This window comes from Mustela nigripes, chromosome 6 (assembly GCF_022355385.1).
Source record: "Mustela nigripes isolate SB6536 chromosome 6, MUSNIG.SB6536, whole genome shotgun sequence".
Lineage (NCBI taxonomy): Eukaryota > Metazoa > Chordata > Mammalia > Carnivora > Mustelidae > Mustela > Mustela nigripes.
In genome coordinates, this window is record NC_081562.1 from 62636539 (window position 1) to 62657583 (window position 21045).

Here is a 21045-nt window from a genome sequence, read left to right on the forward strand (position 1 = left end):
TGTCCACAATAGCCAAACTACAGAAAGAACCTAGATGTCCATCAACAGATGAATGGATAAAGAAGAGGTGGTATATATATACAATGGAATACTATGCAGCCATCAAAAGAAATGAAATTTTGCCATTTGTGATGACATGGGTGGAACTAGAGGGTATTATGCTTAGTGAAATAAGTCAATCAGAGAAAGACAACTATCATATGATCTCCGTGATATGAGGAAGTGGAGAGGCAATGTGGGGGGTTTGGGGGATAGGAAAAGAATAAATGAAACAAGATGGGATCGGGAGGGAGAAAATCATAAGAGACTCTTAATCTCACAAAACAAACTGAGAATTGCCGGGGGGAGGGGGATCGGGTGAGAGTGGTGGGGTTATGGACATGGGGAGGGTATGTGCTATGGTGAGTGTTGTGAAGTGTGTAAACCTGGCGATTCACAGACCTGTACCCCTGGGGATAAAAATACATTATATGTTTATAAAAAAATTTTTTTAAAAATTAAAAAAAAATCATGCATTTGTGTTGGAGACCAACTGAGGAAAATTATGGGGAAATGAGTGGAAGGAAGGGCTAAGAAAGATGAGTATGGTAGTCAGCAAGCGACTGAGACCTTGAGATTCATCCAGTGTTTACGGTAACAGCCTTCAGAAGAACGAGTTATATTTTATTAGTGAATCAGCTACTAGCTGTTTCAAAAATTCCCAGATAAAGTGCCACTGACTGGAGCTGTGCTGTGTCTGAGATTATGATCTCCTCAGGCCCTGTGCCTGAAGCCTTTGTCTACAAAAGGCTTTGTCCCTTAAATCCATTGTGACAAATATTATCATTTTCTGCATGTGCCACAAAGTGCATGTGCCACAAAGTGAACAAGGTTGGGCAGCACTCTGATTTCCTTGACAATTTGTTTAGAAAGGTGGGGCCAGGAATTAACAGCACCCAAAGCGTGTTGTAGAAAACACCAACTCTGTGTCAGACCACGTGGATCTAGAGGGCACGGAAAGTAAAGGCAGCTGTCCTGGTGATTTGTACAGTGGACAGTCTGATGTTCTGTTAGTAACAGTTGTGTCGGGGCTATCTGTTCTCATCCCTTGCTTTTTTTCTTATAAAGTTTCTTTCCTTTCCTTTTTTTTTTTTTTTTTTTAAGATTTTATTTATGTGTTGGAGAGAGAGAGAAAGCAGTACTGCAGGGAGGGACAGGGGGAGAAGGAGAAGCAGGCTCCCTGCTCAGCAGGGAGCCCAGTGCAGGACTGGATCCAAGGATGCTGGAATCAGGACCTGAGCTGAAGGCAGACCCTTAACTGACTGAGCCACCCAGGCCCCATCTTATCTTTCTATGCAAGTTCGCAATTGTATTTCCAAAGCTATTACTTAAATTGTTTGGAAATTAAACAGGGGCAGCACTCCACAGAAGGAGGGGGATGTTACATTAACAGATACAAGCTTTCTATGCTTTTTTTTCCCCCCTGACTAGGTGTGGGATAATGAGGTTTAGTAAGGTCTATCTTGGCAAAATGTTTAATTTTTTTAGATTGATTTCAACTCCTAAAGTAGTGTTAATTGGAAGAGTGGGAGATATGCCATAAATCATGATGTAAGACATGACTCTTTAGTAATTTTTATTTAGATATCCCCTACTCCTCCTTTCTCAGCTGAAATTTGCTACCCAAATGCATATGGTTAAATTGTTTTTTTTTTTTTAACTCTGTTCCTACCAGAAAAACTGCTGTGGATTATGGATATTTCCTCTGAGAATCCATACAAAGTTTTCAAAACCTTGATTATTACCTATTTCTCTTATAAATGAGTAACTTATATAATGTTTTTTTTTTTAGATCAACATTCCATAAAAAGTGTTGTTGCATGATTCTGCCTATCAGTCCAGTCCAGGCTGCAGAATCTTCAGTGAAGATTTTGAGGGATCTGTCTACTTGTGTAATTATAGTTGTATAAACATACGAAGTTTGTCTTTAACTTAGGACTTCATAAGGTGATAAGATATCTGTTCCTTTTATTCTCTCATCCTTTATTCATTGACTTTGTCATTCATCAAGACTGTATTCAGCAAGTATGTATGGAGCTCCTACCACGTGCTGGGCACACTCCTGGTCATTGGTGGTACACAGCAAAGAAGACAAAGACGTTTGTGGCCTTTGTTCACATAACACTTACACCCTAGTGAAGGGAGATACATGATAAACAAGAAAACAAATAACTGAGCAAGACCATTTTGTATAGTGGTAAGTGCTATAAATAGAATGCAACAGGGTTGTGTGGTGGTGAATGACAAAATGTATTTATGCACATAGAGATCCAAGACTTTTTGATAAGATGTTTAGGAGAAAAGCCTTCCTAAAATGATAATGTTTAAGATGAGAACTGATGGAGCAGAAAGAGGCAGCTAAGTGAAGTTTGTCAATATTATGGTCCTAAGTAGGATTTTCGATTTGACATGATAAAGAACAGAACGATGGCTTGAGGGGCAAGAGATGGACCCCCCATGAGAAGTCACTAGCCACGCAAGGCTATTAAATTTTAAATTAATTAAAAAGGTATGGACATTGGGGAGGGTATGTGCTATGGTGAGTGCTGTGAAGTGTGTAAACCTAATGATTCACAAACCTGTACCCCTGGGGATAAAAATATATGTTTATAAAAAATAGAAAAAAATAAAAAATTTAAAAAATTTTTAAAAATGCATTAAAAAAAGGTATAAAAACTCAGTTCTTCTGTGGCACTGTGTTTCAAGCACTCAAAAGCCTCCTGTGACTAGTGGCTACCATATTGGACAGAGTATGTTCTCTGCACTGAAGAACGTTCTGACGGACAGGGTTGCACTAGTGAAGCAGGAGAATTAGAATAGGAGAGGGCACAGAATCGTGGTTTTGCAAAGATCATGAAGGTCCCTATAGGTGGCTATGAGAACTGCAAGTTCAATGAGAAGTCTCTGGACGGTTTTAAACAGGGAGTGGCATCATTTGACTTAACATTTTAAAATTCCTACTCTGGCTGCTATGTCCTGGCCAGAGATGTCTAGATTTAAAAAAAAAAAAAAAATCAGGCATTTAATCAAATGTCTTTGGTTGGTTATTATGAGATGGTGAAAAGCAGATAATAGATTCAAGATATATTTTAGAGGCAGAATCAAAAAGACTTGCTAATAGATTGGGAGTAAAGTAAGGTAAATAAAAGAAGGAATTGAGAGCAGTGCCCCCTTGGGGCCAAGCAACTAGATGGGTGTTTATGCTTTTTCCTGTGGGTGGGAGGACTGAGGAGAAATAGTTCGGGTACTTGGGGCTTGGTGGAAGGGCAGGGACGGAGTAGGATGGCAAGAATTTTGTTCTGGATATATTATATTCCAGACACCCATTTGATGTATATGCAGAGAGGTCAGGTAGGTAGTGGGGAATGGGTAAACCCCTGCTACAGAGGATAAACTTTCAAAATTTAACAGAATTCCCTTGAGCATAACTATATTTGGCAAATGATATAACATGGGGTTGACTTCTAGATCCTCTTCACAAAGTAGTAATGAAAACACTGTTGCTAGATTCGGCTAAGTAGAGAGCTTTACCAAGTCAAACTTGAATTTTTCTTTCCATTTTCTGGGAATTGAAATTATTATATAAGGATACAAATACACATGTGTGTATATGTATATTTCATTAGTCTCCCAAATAATGATAAATTGTTTTGCATATGTGGAATCAGCATGCTTTTCACTTAGGAATCTTCATATACATAGAGTTACTGATATTATCAATAAGAAAAACTGATGTGATAGAGAACACACCAACATATGGTCAGAAAGACTTGGATGCTAATTTCCTGTGTGTGCTTTTTTTTTTTTTTTTTTTCATCCTTTGGCTGCATTGTCACTTTCTTGAATTAGGATTCATTGCTGGGTATAGAAAATGAGCAGTTTTATTTCTTGGTGAGTACTCAATGTCCACGTTATATATTGGGTCTTCATTTAATATAATCTGCATGATCTTTGTCACTTCTTTCACTATGGTGCTGTAGCTTTCTGCATCTCTCTTCTAATAAGAGTATTTGTTATTTTCGATCATCTGCTTCCACTGCTACGTAGACGTAGCCGTGAGGGTGAAGGGAGTGACTGCATCTACCTTCTTTCCTTTGTGTGGGAAAAATAGCCTTCTGGTTGTGGTTTTTGTTGAGAATGGGGAGAAAGCCAGATGCCAGGACATCACCTCTGCGACATCATTGAACACCTCAAGAGTGTCCGTTTAACAGCAGACCTAGTATTCTTGCTTTACTGCGTGAACAAATGCTATTCTTATTTTTTCCTGTTGACAGTTTTGTAAAAAATCTACATTTTATCTTTTATATATTCAGTTTTTATGATGATTTATTATTTTTATTTCTGAAGAACTGAGATTATTGTGGGGGTAAGGGATAGAGAAAGTGAAATATTCTAATATTTCCCTCACTATGCCTTGCTTTCCAACCTTGATACATGCCATAGTTTTCATTTTAAGATGCTATTTTTAATGCTGACAGATAGTAGCGTGATTTTCCAATCCGGGTTTTTCACTCTGAACTGTTCCAGGTAGGCTCTGGCATATGAATCATATATCTAAAAAGGAAACTCAGAAAAGTATGTGTGCATGCTAGGGGCTCATTTGTCTTTGGCAAAGACACTGCTGCTTCTCCTTCCTTAATTATTAAACAGATGGTACCCAGCGCCATTGACTGCCTGCCCAACTTGTGCTCCCTGTGATAGTACAGTTTGGACATCTGATGGAGAGTTGTATCATCATGGCTCCTCATATCCATTTGTATCATAAATTAATATTAATACCTGCCTCTAAGGAGAGCAGGCTGTTTCCCATGAAGCTAAGTTTAAGGCTTCAGCCATCTGCCTCCATGCCCCCACAAATTAATTTTATCTCAAATATCTCCTTTGGATTTTCTTTATATTACTTCATCTCTACACACAAAATACCATGGCATACTGAACCAATTATCCAAATACTCCAGGCTAGAAACACACTTTAACCTGGAATGTCAAGATAATTAAGACACAATTGGATTATTATTAATATTATTAGTGAAGACAAATGACTTCTAAAGTACCCGTATTAAACATGTATGAGAGTGGACTGTCATACTCTTATGTTCTAAGTGAAAAAAGGAACTAGCTCGCAACATTGATGGATTTTTAAAAGCCCATTGAACAGATTATGGAATTATTTTTCGTATACTGCCAAAAAAAATAGTTTAAAATTTTTTCTTTAGTTTCTCAGATACTACATTACTACAGTGCATGGATGGTGCATCTTGTAAACATTCCTAGCTATGGTCCTGATTTTTTTCTCACAAGCTTTTTTTTTACGTAGACGCACTATTTCACAACCGGACAGGGCTTCTCAGTGCTTTCCTTTTCCCGGTGTTAACCCACCGGGCCTCACTTCCCCCTTGATATTTATTTCCTTTCTGACTGGCTATTTAGGCTTAATCTGGTAAACCTTCTTGAGGTAGGGTCACTTAATCTCCGTGTATTTACCATCCACTCTCAACAGCTGTTACCTAATAACTCTCAGACCCTAGACTTTTTAAGTAACTATTTGTAAACGAGGAATGCTCCCCCAGCCTTATTTAATAATGCTATTAGGGTTTTGGTAACTTGTTGAGATTTTTTCCAGCATTTGGAACAATGGGAAAGTCTTGTGTTCTCTGTTTCAAACAGACCTTACAGTAGGAGCGGCCAAAGCATTACAGTGGCACCTAAAATTGGTTTGCTTTTGTAACTGACTTGGGAGCTAAGAAGCATCGTTGAATTGTGGCTGTCATTTTTAATGACAGGAGGAAGTATGTCGGTTTCCACCACCTGCCATGTAGCCAAGGACAGTGTTTTTTTCCTAGCGTCCTAGGAGCTCAGCCTGAGGTTCAGCCACAGGCCCCCGCGACCCCAGGCTTCGGGAAGCTGGGTAGAGGACCGGCCTCCCTAAACCTTTCTCCCGCGAGCTGGAAGCGCGGGACCCGATCTCGGGGATGGAGCGAGGAGCTGAGAGCAGCGCCTCCTCCGGGGCGGGAGCTGGGCTGGGAAAGCTTTCCTAGGGAGTTGCCTTAAAGAAAGCAAGCAAGCGGAATTGCGGATCACTCCAGTTGCCTGCTTCTTTAGAGTTTTAAGCTGTCCTCTCCACTCGTTTCCCTGTTGCAAAACTGCAAATCACCACCTACGTCGCACCAAAAAGAAGGGGGAAAAAGTAATTCCCATTCTCCCTTCTCACCCTCCTCTCCTCTCACCCTCCCTTCCTCTCCAGCTCGCTCGCCCTCCCTCCCTCCTAGCGGCTGCCGCTAGCCTCTCCGACCGTGCCTCTTTCCGACGGGACTTAGCAACTTCTCGGTGATTTCTCAGCCCAATTTCCATTTTGTTTCCACCCTTTGCCATGAGCTGGACTGACAGACGCAGGGGAGGCTTTGCTGTCTGCCCCGGGGAATGGCGGCTGGCTTCCTGGGCCCGTGCCGGGGAGGATCGGCCGAGGAGAGAGAAAGAGTGATAGAGAAAGCGCCGCAGGAAGGAAGAGAAGGGGCACCGCCGTCGGCCGCGGCCCGGCGCGCAGCAGCGCAGCGCAGCGCCAGCGGCGCCCGACATGGCCCCGAGCTCGCCCTGCGCCCCCGGCTCCTCCGGCGTCTGCAGCCCCCGGGCGCCCCGCGCGTGGGGCAAGCTTTAACATCCTGAAGTAGGCAGAGACCCCGGAGGATAGAAATCGGGGGTGGGGGTGGAGCACAATTTTTAAGAGTTTTTCCAAGAGCGAAAAGGAGGAAGTCTGATGGTTTCTGCCTGTGCTAGCTTTTAACTTGAAGGCGTCTCTTTGGAGCATCCAGCATTCTCCAGGAGTTACTGGAAAGCTGACACTCGCGGTGGCTTGGGGGCCGGGGGAGAAGGAGGGGGTCCGACGGGGGATTAGGCCGAGGGTGCGCGCGGGCACGTGTCGGGGTGGGGGCGTCCAGGGAACCCGGGGGATTCCGCGAGGAGGGCTCACAATGGCAGCGCTCCGCGACGCCGCGCGGGTCGGGGACCAGCCCGGCCACGGTGGGGAACCCCGAGTCCCCGCGGTGGGCCCGGACAGTCCCGCAGGTGGCACCGGCCCCGCACGGTCGCGGGACTCCGGCCGCCGCTGGGGAGACCTGGTGCTGCGGCCGCTCGGGTGTTCCCGGAAACTTTCCTCGGCGCTGTGCGCGGGCTCCCTGTCTTTTCTGCTGGCCCTGCTGGTGAGGCTGGCGCGCGGAGAGATCAGCCCCGAGCCGGCGCGCTGGGAGACGGCGGAGGAAGCGGCCCCGGGCGCAGAAGGGGGCGTCGTCCCGGGGCTGCGGGGAGGTGCTCCTGGGGGCGGCGCGCCGCTCAGCCCCTGGCTGCAGCCCTCGGCGCTGCTCTTCAGTCTCGTGTGTGCCTTCTTCTGGATGGGCTTGTGCCTCCTGCGCGCCGGGGTGCGCCTGCCTCTGGCCGTCGCCCTGCTGGCCGCCTGCTGCGGAGGGGAAGCGCTCGTCCAGATTGGGCTGGGCGTCGGGGAGGATCACTTACTGTCGCTGCCGGCCGCGGGGGTGGTGCTCAGCTGCTTGGCCGCCGCGACATGGCTGGTGCTGAGGCTGAGGCTGGGCGTCCTCATGATCGCCTGGACTAGCGCGGTCAGGACCGTGTCCCTCATTTCCTTAGAGAGGTTCAAGGTCGCCTGGAGACCGTACCTGGCGTACTTGGCCGGTGTGCTGGGGCTGCTCCTGGCCAGGTACGTGGAGCAAATCTTGCCGCAGTCCGCGGGGGCGGCTCCGAGGGAGCATTTCGGGTCCCAGCTCATTGCTGGGACCAGGGAAGATACCCCCGTGTTTAAGAGGAGGAGGCGGTCCAGCTCCGTGGTGTCCGCGGAGATGTCCGGCTGCAGCAGCAAGTCGCATCGTAGGACCTCCCTGCCCTGCATACCGAGGGAACAGGTAAGCCCTGGCAAGCTTCTCGAACTCGCCTCTCTGGAGGACTTGAACCGCTGGGGGTTCGCCACAAAGTGGAGGGAATCCGAGTACTGGGAACTGAAGGGAAGATAGTCTAAAAAAAGTGGTGTAACTTCAGACTCAGTAGTAAATGAGAGACTTACTCTCCCCGTCTCGCACAGTATTTTCTAATCTGAACAACAGGAACAATAAGGAACAAAACTAGAGAGCATTTGCAGGGTCTTCCACACCTGGGCCCACTTTTTAGATCTGCTACACCTGGCGTAGGACCTTCCCTACGCTTGGGTCCCCTCCTAGTCTTAAGCAGAAATCCTCCAGTTTAGATTTTTTTTTTTTTTTTTTTAAGCAGTGGGTGATGTTTCAACACGTGGATTTTACTTTTAATACTTTAATACTTTTGATAAACTTCAATACTTTTGATAAACTTTCTTCTAAAGTGACAAGTCAGCGTTTATGGAAGTCATTAAAAAGATTCGGAAGTAAAAAGAAGGAATGCTTGCAGGTGAGGGCTTGATACACACTTTCTGGAAGAGGCTGCGTTTGGTGGTGCCCAGTTTGTTTTGGGGGACATAGGTTATTACATGCTAATGTGTCCTGTATCCTGATAATCAGCTTCTATTTAGGGAACAATATGTCTGAACTGCAGAATTTGTCAAAGTCTTGAACTGCGCTGTTGGTGTCAGCTAAAAAAAGAAAAAAATCTTTTGAGTACATAAGTGAATGTTGAGAAATTTAGTGGATTTCTACAGATTACACAGGAAATATTAATTCAGGAGAATATTCCAACATTGCTGGTGCTGTAAATCTCTCAGGAAGGAGAGGAGGAATCTAGAATTATGAGTGAAGTTGTCCTAGAAAAAAGTTTAATGAATTTTGGGGATGAATCTCCTTATCATCAGTAAGCGTTTTAAGGCCATGGAATATAGTTGCTATAAAGGGCATAAAAGTACAAATCCCAATTTTAAATACAAATTGTTTCTGAAAAGGTGTTCTTAAGTGTCTGCTTCTCTACTCCAGACAGATGTGACACTTGCGTGTGGGGGTTGTAGAGAGCTGATTATGTTCAGCAAGTGGAAATTTACACTTTTCCCACTTAAATTTATGCCTACCTGTGGCCCTATTATGACAACTTTAGTGAGTGGGAGAATGTCCTAAGATGTAGTAAGCTTTTTTTTTTTTTTTTTTTAATAGGTTATTCTGTGGAGAATCCTTTAGATAGCAGTCACCATATGGTGTGGTGGTTAGTTTGTTTTTGAAATGGAGTTGATTACACAGAATGTAGTTGTTTGACATTATTTAGCAGAATGAATGACAGCATCATGGTCTCAATGTTTGTTTTAAAACTAATGTACTTATTTAGCTTTTTGTTTAGATAAAGCAAATATTTCTTGGGTATAAGCTTACTCTAAGTGAAGTTAAAAACAGGACACTGAGTTTTGTTAGAAGTTTGGAAATCACTATAATAAAGATATATATTGAAGGGTAAACTGATAAGGGGGAAAACACAGTTTAACTTCTTTTCAAAGTGTCAAGAGAGAATGTCTTTTTAAATGAAAACATTGCTAGTTTAATTATATTTAGACAACTTTTCTTTAACTTAAAGAGGAATGTGATGTGATCACTACAGAATTGAACCATAATTTGTAAGGCAAATCTGTGATTTAATCATAAATAACTTCAAATTAATGTCATTTAGCCTCTTAAATTTCCGAAATACCATGTAACATTTAGAAGAAGTTAAAGGTGGATTTAAGATAAGGTGATTTAGGTGAGTTCACCAGCAGTGTTAGTTAATCTGCAGATTTTTATTGGTTTTCTCTGGTTTGGATTGATAAATGGAGAATTCAGATAATCTGCAGATTTGTAAGAAAATAACTGAGCATTGCATTTTTAAATGTTTTGCTGATTAGTGCTGTTGTAACTGGACATTTGTAATCTATTTTGGTCATTTTCTTTGGTCACTTTTTTTTAAAGGCTGTGTTTATAAAGAATGTTCTAAAGTGAGAGACTGTATCTCTTATGGTTGATGGAAAAACAAGGTTGCATTTAGCAGAAATTTAGATCCTTGAAGTTTTAATGAGGGCCCTGGTTAGTGTGTGTGTGTGTGTGTGTGTTACTCAAGACCGGTTTTTTATATGTGGCCCATTAAAATTGTTGCTGAGTGTAATTGCGTGGGGGGTGGGTGGGAAGTAACTTGGAATAGTCTCTTGTAAGATAGGGCAATGTCTCATACGTTAGCCTAACTGTGTGAACAGTTCAGGAGCTATATAGTAAATGTCTTATCTGTTTTATCATAAGGAAGCAAACTTCTGGTTAAGAGTGCAAAGTATACACTGTCATCTGCAGACTTTATGAAGTCAAGAATCAAAATACTTATAAAACACATCTATAACCCTGCCCTGAATGCTACCTGATTAGAAATTCTTTTATGAAAGAATGACTACTTTCAATTCAAGACAATACTCAGGCAACAAGTGAATTTTAAATAGAGGTGTAAAGACCTAAAGCACAGAAAGCCTGGGAAAGGCCCCTTGAGAACTTATTTGGACCTTGCTCATTGTGAGGTTTAAAGGTGAGAGAATTTCAGCCTTTTCTTCTCTGTGTGAACAGTAGTTGCCACTTATAAACTACCTCTCCTCAATGACTCCATTCTAAAAGGTTAAAGGAGAATGGGTGATAAAATTCTCATGAGAGAAAGCAACTGACAGAGATATTTGCCTTCCTTTTTGCCTTCCTTCCTAAACCGCAGTTAAATCTCTGGATTGGATATTGCATATGAAATGAACTTTGCAGTGTGGATGGCAAGGATGGCTTTCAGCAAAGAAATGAGAAATAGGTCTAGTCTTCAGTCACAGAATTCATCTGATGCTGGGTCTGTCTGTGAATATAAGTGAATGTATCTTCACTCTTAGGAAAGAAAAGTTTGTAGCATTTGTAGGCTTTTAGTTGAGTAGTACCGGTCCAATATTCTCGAGACTCAGGCTGACTTTGTAGATCATTGTGTCAAACTGTACTGTTTTGGTGGACAGACTTGTCCATTACTGTATCATCGAAATACTGCACTATACAGAGCTACTTAGAGTTTCTTGAATTATTAGATATTTTGTATGACTAATAGATACATTATTTTTTAACTCAATATTTCAATTACGCAGTTTTTACCATTTGGATATTGTATTTGAAGGGATGTTTCTATTCTCTTTGTACATCGAAGAGTGTGATTGGCTCGTTATTCCTCACTAATTACTGTGAACCACCTTGCACATTCATCTTTGAAACATTCCAAGCCAGTGCCATTTTACTTTAATTACATGCTAAGAATGTCATAGTTTTGTCTATGGTTTCACATGAAGTAAACACAAGGTATAGGTCTCTCTCCATTAATGTGTTTGTTGCACTTCATGACAAAATTCTTTCTGACGGACACAATATCTGTCAGAACTATATAGCTATATGCTTTATCCTGTGTAATTAAAAATCAAAATGTTTTCCATGAGTATTTCCCTAACACTTTTAATTAAACATCTTTAGCAACAATAGATTTTTGTAGGAATGTAAAGGAGTCTGATGGTTGGTTATCAAAAATAGAATCAAATTTTTCATCATTGATGTAAGAAAGATATTTTCAAATGAGAAAACAATAACACTATAACAAAAATATGAGAAATAGAAATGCCTTTTGATGGTAGACACATGACAGGGCTTGTTATGTCTTCTATCTGAATAGCTATAACTTATGTTTATACCATGGATATAAAATACAGAAGTATTTCTTTTGAAAATAATCTGTTGTCCCTTAAGTTCCTAAGTACATTTCAGTATAACCTACTGTATTTCTCAAATTGAATACATTTCAAAAACAATTACAGATTTTTAATTCTATCACATTTCAGTAGTGTAACTCCGTTTAGGGTGATACAAAGGATAATATTGATTATATATGACTGGCTAACAGAATTAAAATGAATTAATGTCAACTTCTGAAAACACTAAGAAGAAAAATTTTTCTTACCCCTTGGGGATGGTAAGGGAAAATAATTTTTTTTGTGTGTGGGGGGACAAAACTGTGATTTTTTTATATATATATAGATTTTTAAAGCATACTGAAAAACTTTTAACTGACAGAAATAGTCAGTGAATCTATATAAATTTACAGAGGTTGGAAGGACTCAAACAGTAATTTTACTCTTTCTGTATTGAGTCTAAAGTGTAAAAAGTTAAAACTGTAGAACTGAAAGAAATGCTGTGTATGCCGGGCTGTCATGTTAATTAAATAAACAACCAGAACAGTGACTCTGTGTATGAAATACATTTTGAAAATCCTGGGCAGGGGGTGCGGGCAGGCTAGGGTGAGTGACACTGGCATGAAAAAGCATTCATTGTATCTGTGGTGACATTTGTGTGAATTTGTTGTATTCTATTAGGAAATAAAACTCTTGAGAAGAATAATCTTTGCAGGACTCTGGTTGAATAAAGGCTTTGCCAAATTTAATTTCACTTCTCACTTAAATAGGATGGAAGCGGGTTGTTTATGAACCTCTGAGTTAGAAATACTTCTGTATATTATAAGATTTCAGTTAATAGGGTTGGTGCCAATAACATCCCCACAGAGTCTGCATAGACTTCATCGAAAGCTTGTATTACACAATCTATTGAAAGAATGAGTTTATCTTGGATTTAGGGCAGGAGTTGTATTTTTCAGGAAATATTGCTGTTGTGAGGTGTAATCTCATGGATGTATGAGGGTGATCAATGCAACTGTTGTAACATGTGGTCTCCTAAGAGATTTTGACATGTGGACGCAGGGCCTTTGCATAGCACAAGTTTCTTTGGCTTCTTGAAATGACGCATAACCCTACCTGTTTGCGGTGAATTGTTTCTTTAGCTGGCCTTCTGTCTTTATCCCAACAGAGTCTTCTTCCTCCTCTTTCTCTTCTGTGTGATAATTTTAGTTGCACCCTCTAAATAGCCCTCAAGGTACATGAGATTGACAACTCAATTTATATTTGCTTTTTACATTCGTGTTTTTAATGAAGCTCTATTAAGGAGTTCAGAATGAACTCAGACGGTTCAGACATGTCCATATTCTTATACCTAAAGATGTGCTCTATTAGTATTCAAATGAACGTTATCTCCTTGATGTGGGAATTTAAATTCTTTTAGTAATTACTTATATATACTTTTACTCTTGGTAGTATTTTTTTAAAGGAGCCCCTTCTCCCCCCACTATCCAAAGGTTCCTAGGGAGTTGTCTTAACTTGAATCTAGGAATATATTTGTGCTGTTGTCAACATTAAATACATAGCTTTGCTCTTTGGAAGAAAAATATCTTGAGGATGTGTATAACTTGTAGTTCAGAGAAAGATCTATTGGATAATAATTGTCAAAAATACTAGTTGGCCATATGTGTTCACCATTAAAGTATACTACTGTCTTCTTAAAACGATGCTGCACTTAACTAATGTTATCCATAAAGATCTTTGGTCAGTGAAACTATTAAATGTCATATGGACACATTTTATCTATGTATTAGGCCTCATGCTAAAAATGATGCAGATAGAGGATAGCTCTCACCTCTCCAGAGCTTGAAGCTAGTTAGGGTGTTGAGAGGTCAGCATGAGGAAAGGGGAAATCAGTAAAATAGCTTAAATGGCCTCTTAGATAATAGTTGAAGGAATGCGTATGAGAGCTTAGAGTAGGTTTTAAATCTAGATCCAGAACATTCATTTCTTCATCTGTTCATTTTTCTGGGGTAAAAGTCTTTAGTTTCATAGATTTTAATAACTTCCTCAACACATACTGGTTAAAATAAATGTTTTTAGATTTTGAGCCGCTTTACATTTTGGTGACAGAATTTCTTATTTGAAATGGAAATAAAGGTTAATATACCTTTATAGTACTTCTGAAATACAGGTAAAAAAAATTGCAGGATTGAGGAAGTTATATACTTCAATATAATAGTACAATGATTGTTTTCACATCCTGAGGTAGTTTCTGGCTTCCAGTAACTGGTAGCAGTGAGATCTCAGAATGTTCAATTCTGTGCAGGCTGTAGTTAAGAGACTAAAATTAGTCTGATTTTAGAGAGAAGGAAACTGAGGGAGACTCACCAAAATGTATGTAGCCGGCCTGAGGCAAAATGTTGGCTTTTATCCATTTTTCTCTTGGACCTGAATATGCTGCTGGGGAAGGAGAGTAGCAAAGGAGTCAGGCTGGTGATTTTAAGCCTGAGAATCTTTTGTGGTTTTACACATGAAACGGACTCTAAATTCTCATTCAGAATTAGAAAACTGAGTAAAACCTGTTGAATGGACAGATAACGCAAAACTCTTCTGAGCCCTTAGAGTGAATTTTCTGGTTATCAAATAGTAGTACCAGGCAGCCTCTGGAATGTATCATTTAGGACTTTGTCCCGTGAATGAATATCAATTGCATTGCAAAGTCTAACTTTGTGGAGTCTTTTTTTTTTTTTTTAAAGATTTTATTTATTTATTTGACAGAGAGAAATCACAAGTAGATGGAGAGGCAGGCAGAGAGAGAGAGGGGGAAGCAGGCTCCCTGCCGAGCAGAGAGCCCGATGCGGGACTCCATCCCAGGACCCTGAGATCATGACCTGAGCCGAAGGCAGCGGCTTAACCCACTGAGCCAACCCAGGCGCCCTATGGAGTCTTTATCTCATTAAAGATGAGTGTGCTTTGGTGGCTTGACTATTGATTTTTGTTTTCGTTTTAGTTTTTTAATCTTTTTCAAAATGTTCAGGCTTTCAAAATTCAAGGCAAAAAGTAATCTGCACATCAGTAAAGCATTTCTTTGTTAGCAAAAACAGCTGGTGGTTTTTGTTCACCTAAGTTATTTTGCATGGTTTCCTCAGGAATCCATTAAAATGTAAGTAAATAGGATGTAATATTAGAGGAGGTCCTGAAGAACATTAGCATTTATAAGGTGGGAAGCTAGCTGGGAAAACTCACAAACTAAACAACTTCTCCCTGTTTGATTTGATTAGAGCTGTCATTTGTTATCAAGGAATCAGAATGACCATTAAAGATTTTTAAGTATAGCTGACCTGCTTAGATAGTAATAAAATTAGTTAAATGCATTCATGTTCTTCCAACCTGAGATAGTAATAAAGTTACTTGAATGTACTTCTGTTTTTTATCTTAAGAAAGTTTCATCCTGTGAATAGTTTTAAAGAGTACATTATGTCTATTGGTGTGTGTGTGTGTACACACGTGTGCACATGTGTGGGAGTCTGGGTATGTGAGATTTTTTCCTCTGCCAGGCAATTGCTTTGGTTGTATCAGTTTAGTGGAGAAACAGTGTCACCCAGTGGCTTTGATGAAAACAGGCCTGTAAACATTATAGATAAGCACTGCCCAATAGAAACCTATCATGAGCCCCGTACTTAATTTTCCATTTTCTAATAGCCACATAGAAGAATAAAAAGAAACAGGTGAAATCCACGATAGTTATATTTAAAGTAATCCATGATGGCATAAGAACATAAAGTCAATATAAAAAGAAAGCAAGTTATTTTGCCTGCTGTTTTTTTGTTATAATTTGAAATATTTGGTGTATGTTTTACACTCACAGCCCTTCTCAATTTGATGTAGCCACATTTCAAGTACTCAGTTCAAACCTGTGACTAACGGCACCTCTTTGGACAGCACAGCTGTTATTTTTAAAGAGATGAAACACTTGAATATTAATGCCAGCTCTTTAATTATAATGGCAAACCCATGTAGATTTAAGGATGGCACTTGATATACAATTGTTCAAATTTATATGTGAGCATTGGTGACTCTTTTGTGTACCACTAACTACTACGCTTGTAGTTGGCAAGTCTGTTTTACCCTTTTTCTTCATTTCACGTTATTGCACATATTTAAAAATAATATTTTAATTGGAAGGGTGGTTTCACAGACTTCGTGAGTAAGGAACCTTTACGTTAACCTGATTTATAACATAGTATCAAGATAGCCACTTAGTTTTGATTTTGCTGTTCAGAGTTTGATTGGTAATAGGGATTGTGTATGTGTTCGGTGTGAACATGTGATTAGTCACGTTCCTGGTGATTAGTGTATAATTGGGTTATCTAATGTCTCTTTAGAAATGAGAGTGTTTATGTTTATAGTGCCGTTGTTATCTTGGTAACTTAGGAAACTCAAGTGACAGACCTGTCTGGAGTTTTAATGGATGAAAAGTGTAACAGTGTCTGGAAAGGGCTGATGACTTCTCACCAGGGCGTATGTAAGCACCGCTTTCATGGAGTATACAAAACGAGATGAAAACAGTTCCATTTCTGTGTATAGAAAGGGTTGGGGATTTTGGTAGTATGGCATTTCGAGACTAGGAATTGAGAGGAGTTGGCTTTGGAGTTCTGTGTGATGTCAAGCTGCAGGGTGAACTCCGAAAAAGATACAGATTTTGAGAAAGACAGTGATTTTTGAATGTCACCTTTCTTCTTTTTCCTCTCCCCTAACTCCATAAGTTCATTAACTCTAGGCATTGTTCCACTATTACATTGAGAATTAATGAGAAACTTAGCTTTTCTATAAGGCACGTTCCTTTATATATACTTAGATACATATAAGGTTGTTTTTTTTTTTTAAGTGAATGCATTTATTTAATGTATAATGGTTCATATCTGTGTTTGATGTTTGTGGGGACCTTTGCTTTATAAATTCCCCCATCTTTTAAAAGATTTTATTTATTTATTTGACAGATCACAAGTAGGCAGAGGCAGGCAGAGAGAGAGAGAGAGCGAGTGAGAGAGAGCGTGAGCTCGAGCGAAGCAGGCTCCCTGCTGAGCAGAGAGCCTGATGCAGGGCTTGATCCTAGGACTCTGGGATCATGACCTGAGCCAAAGACAGAGGCTTTAACCCACTGAGTCAACCAGGTGCCCCAAATTTCCCCATCTTTAAAAGCCCATTATTTATCTTTGCATTCCAGAATAAAATAATGAGATACATAGATTTTTCACATATTGCTTAGGAAATCTAAAAAAGAACAGAAGATAGTATAATCATGATATACAAAGAAGCACATTTAGCTGCAATAAAATAATGTGGACTCAGGCTTACTCCTGGTGAAGTTGGCTAAATTTAGCCTTCTTGAATGAAGTAGCTAGCAGGAGAATAAATGCCATAATAATCATAACTGTTACTTGAAAGAGTTTGTATTTAAATGTAACTAGTTATTTGCCCAGGCTAATTTTGAAATTGCTTTAAATTAATGTAGATGGTCTTGTCAATTTTTTTTTTTTTGCCAGTCCTCTTTTCTGTCAGTGTGTGTGTATATATGTGTGTTTGTATGTATATATATAATTTTTCAAAGAAATACCTTTTATTTCATGTTTCTAACCTAGCAGATTCTTCTCCCTCAAAGTGTGTTGAAAATTTATAGAATGCCTTTCTATCCCATACCCCACTGTACCTTGTCAGAATTTTGAAATAATTTTGTGCAAGAAATTTGTGGTTTTGATTTAATAGGATTTTGATAAAAATTTTCCATCTTCTGAAGTAAGTTTAAATAACTGAATATTTATGCTATGTCTGTGGCAAGTGTTTCCCCCTCTCCAGGTATAATCCACTTAAATCAACCTAATGGAAGTTTGAAGTCATTAGAAATATTATTTGCAGGGGGTGGGGAAGTGATGCTTCATTTTGTGGCTGCTCATGTGCAGTCAGCATTGTAAGGACATTGTTCAACTAGCCTGAATGCAAATACAAGAAATAGGTCTTTTTAAACTAAGTGTTCCATATGATCAAGTTAACAGGTCCACGTAGGGCATGCTTCTCAAGGAGGCAGTGGGATTTAAAGCATCTTCTTGTTGGGAGGTTTGTATTTTGCGGTCCTGACCCCGCAGCAGTCTCTTGGGAAGTTTGGAAATCAAGAATCTGTTGAGTTGCCGAGGCTGCCTTCAAAATGTGCTTTCTAGGCTGAGGAACTAAAGTCAAATCCTGATCACAACAGTTTTCATTATAAAAGAATCACACTTTTAAGCCTGCTCTTCTCAGCCATAAAAGACTCCCTTTAGAAAATTCTGGCCCAGTGCCTTGCTCATTGTGGGTGCTGGCTGGCAGAGAAATAAATGACTTTAAATCTGAAATACTTATCTCCCTAATCTGCTGAGATGGAGCTGGTGATTGAACTGGTTTAAGTGAATTTTTATGGGGAGAAGAAAAGAAAGAGTTCATCAGCTAGTCTGCGATCTTAGATTTTTTTTAATGTATTTGTATTTTTATTCCTCTAAAAAATATTCTCTTGCATGTGTCAGATAAGGGGCTGAATTCGCCTGTGCACTTACTGGGAGGAAATCCCACTTTCAGCATGAGTCCTAGATACTTATTTTTAGCTCATTCCTAACTGAAAATAACCAAAGCTACCACCAAGATCATTGCAGTGTAAAGTTTAAAATGAGCTTTGAAATTAGGTGCATTTTTTTTAGAAAAATAACAATGGAAATCTCTTTCATGTTCACCCTACAAAGTAATTGAGAAAAAATCAACGTTGACTTTATTTGTTCCCATCACTTTCTGCCCAGGTGTTCTTCCACCTCCCTTTTACACCAGTAGTCTGTATTTTGTTAGAGTGTCCTATCAAATAGCCGTATATACTGAAATGGCTAACGTAAAGTAAATCTATCTCTATTTTGTCTTTTAATTGTGCTCCATTACAGAATCTGGTTCGAGCCCGTTGCTTCCAGACATGGCTTTATGAAATAAGCTTATTTAAAATATCACCCAACTGCAGTGCTCATCCAGTTGTGCTAAAGAATCTAGAAGTTTGGTAGCACAATTTTGGAGTCCAGATGAACTGAAAAATCTGCACAAGGGTCTTATGGAAATAAGTTTTCGATTGTTCATTCAAGTGTTTGATAGAACTTGACTTGCTAAAATAGAAAGTTTTAAGACAAATAATATTTCATTGCTGTAGTTTTAATGCTTAATATAGAGATATTGTCAAAGCCTTTCACTAAAAAAAAAGAAGCCTCTCTTTTGACTAAGGTAGGCAGGTTATCATGCCTTTAGATAAACTAGAAGTACAAGGTTTAGGGGGAAAAAAGTTATTACCAACTATATTTTATAGAGGCAAGTGTCTTTTACTTTGTGGATGTCCAATGGTCTCACAGTAGGTTTTTATTTTAAGTTGCTGTTACTGAAAACTAACAGAGTTTGAGATTTGAGTATGTTATTTTTTAAAAATCTAAACATTTCCATTTGAAAAACAGATGACAAACTAAGAATTTAGTTATAAATTAATTCATATTTTGAAATAAAATATATTTTTGTGAACAAGCCATTTTAAATTTGACATATTAATAAAAAATTTGGAAACAGGTCTTTTTTTTTTTTTTTAAGATTTTATTTATTTATTTGACAGAGAGATTACAAGTAGGCAGAGAGGCAGGCAGAGAGAGAGAGGAGGAAGCAGGCTCGCTGCTGAGCAGAGAGCCCGATGCGGGACTCAATCCCAGGACCCTGAGATCATGACCTGAGCCAAGGCAGCAGCTTAACCCACTGAGCCACCCAGGCGCCCGGAAACAGGTCTTTTTAATTTTGGAACAGGAAGCTAGCTGTGTGTGTCTGTACCATCTTGAAGAGTATCTGTTTATACTCTTCATGATTTATTTTTGCTGTAATTGGAATTGTTTTTGTCAGATAAACAGGGCCTAAATTATAGCACAGTTTTGAAGGCAGTAGCCTCATTTTGTCCGTTTCTCTTTATTTATTTATTTTTTACTTTAATAATTGGATCAGTTCTTCTTAACCCCTTTGGAGAATGACAACTAGAGCTATTAAAATGTTTTCAGTGGAAGTTCTGTAAGGAATTAAGTAGTTCTAAATGAAAAGTGTGAGAATTTGGTTGGAAATGTTGGGTACGGATATAAATGAACACTGATTAAGTAAGTTATCTTAAAAATAAAGTGCCACTCAGAAGTGGCACTGAATGAGTACGGTGACTGAGTGGACGAAATTAAGGCTAGCATTTGAGCAGAAAGAAGTTTGGATCAAAATCAAAACAATAATTCTTGCTAAAAAAGATATTATTGTCTTCTGGGGACAGAACACTGGTGTACTGAAAATCTAGAACTTCTCGTGCATTGAAAGAGGAGAAGACCCCGAGAAAGTAACTCCTGGACACTGGGCAGGTAGTCCAGCCATGCATTGGCTTGGAATCTGTCTTTAGACCAGAAGCACCTTGATTATTTTTCAGAAGCCCTAATGCTGTTCATGAACTTTCCTGACATTATTACCTTTTGAAACATCTCTTTTCTTCTTCAGTGCATTTATCTCTGTGATTTACAAATGTACCCTTATGGCAATCTTGTATGAATTTTTACCTCTTCCGTGACCTCTTCCGTGACCCTGATTAAAAAGGTCAGCAAACAAGTGTATTTTATTGAACATCCAGGCCTCTCTTTATTTCACATTGATTATTTGTTAGATTCTAGGTATCTCAAGAAGCCTAGATTCTTAGCTTCTCTTTCTCTGGTGTTAATTAATTTCATATAATTATAATGCCATGTTAATGACTATTTTATGAATTCCAACCTTCCATGTTTCTGATTCATAGATTTTTAGGGTTCCTTCAGATGCCTTAAAAATCTGTGAGGAGATGGCCTGACCTCCGCATCATCTGGTACTTTCTAAATCTAGCTGCATGTTATAGTTCTCAAATTTTGTGTGAATAAAAATTAGCTGAGAAGCCTACTAAAATGATAATTCCTAGGTCCCATGGTCAGATACTCTGATTTAGTTATGTATAGAGCGGGGTCCAGAAACCTAAGGTTTTAAGGTGCACTCTAGTCACCTCAGTGGAGAGACATGGGACTATAAATTTATTTCTCCCCAAAACTAGACAGAAAGTCCTGACTTTTGTAGTCTGACTAAACAGATAGTTAAAAAGTGATTGATTTAGCATTGTGGGAAAACCTTTGTCTATACATAACATGCAGATTATAGTTCATGAACCCATGACATTCATAAAACTTTCATTTTGATTTCCCCATTGAGGATACCTTAGGAATTATTTGACCACTCTACATATCAATTTCTTCTTCTATAAGATAGGAATAACA

The 21045-nt window shown here is 39.5% G+C and overlaps 1 protein-coding gene across 1 annotated transcript in view; it reads left to right on the forward strand.

The window, feature by feature from the left end:
* Positions 1-6927: 6927 nt before the first annotated feature.
* Positions 6928-21045, forward strand: part of PDE3A (phosphodiesterase 3A) — a 314549-nt gene continuing 300431 nt past the window's right edge. Inside the window, exon 1 of the mRNA XM_059402688.1 lies at positions 6928-7949. Coding sequence (XP_059258671.1) covers positions 7008-7949 — 942 coding nt within the window. The 5' untranslated portion in view covers positions 6928-7007. The remainder of the gene's footprint in view (positions 7950-21045) is intronic.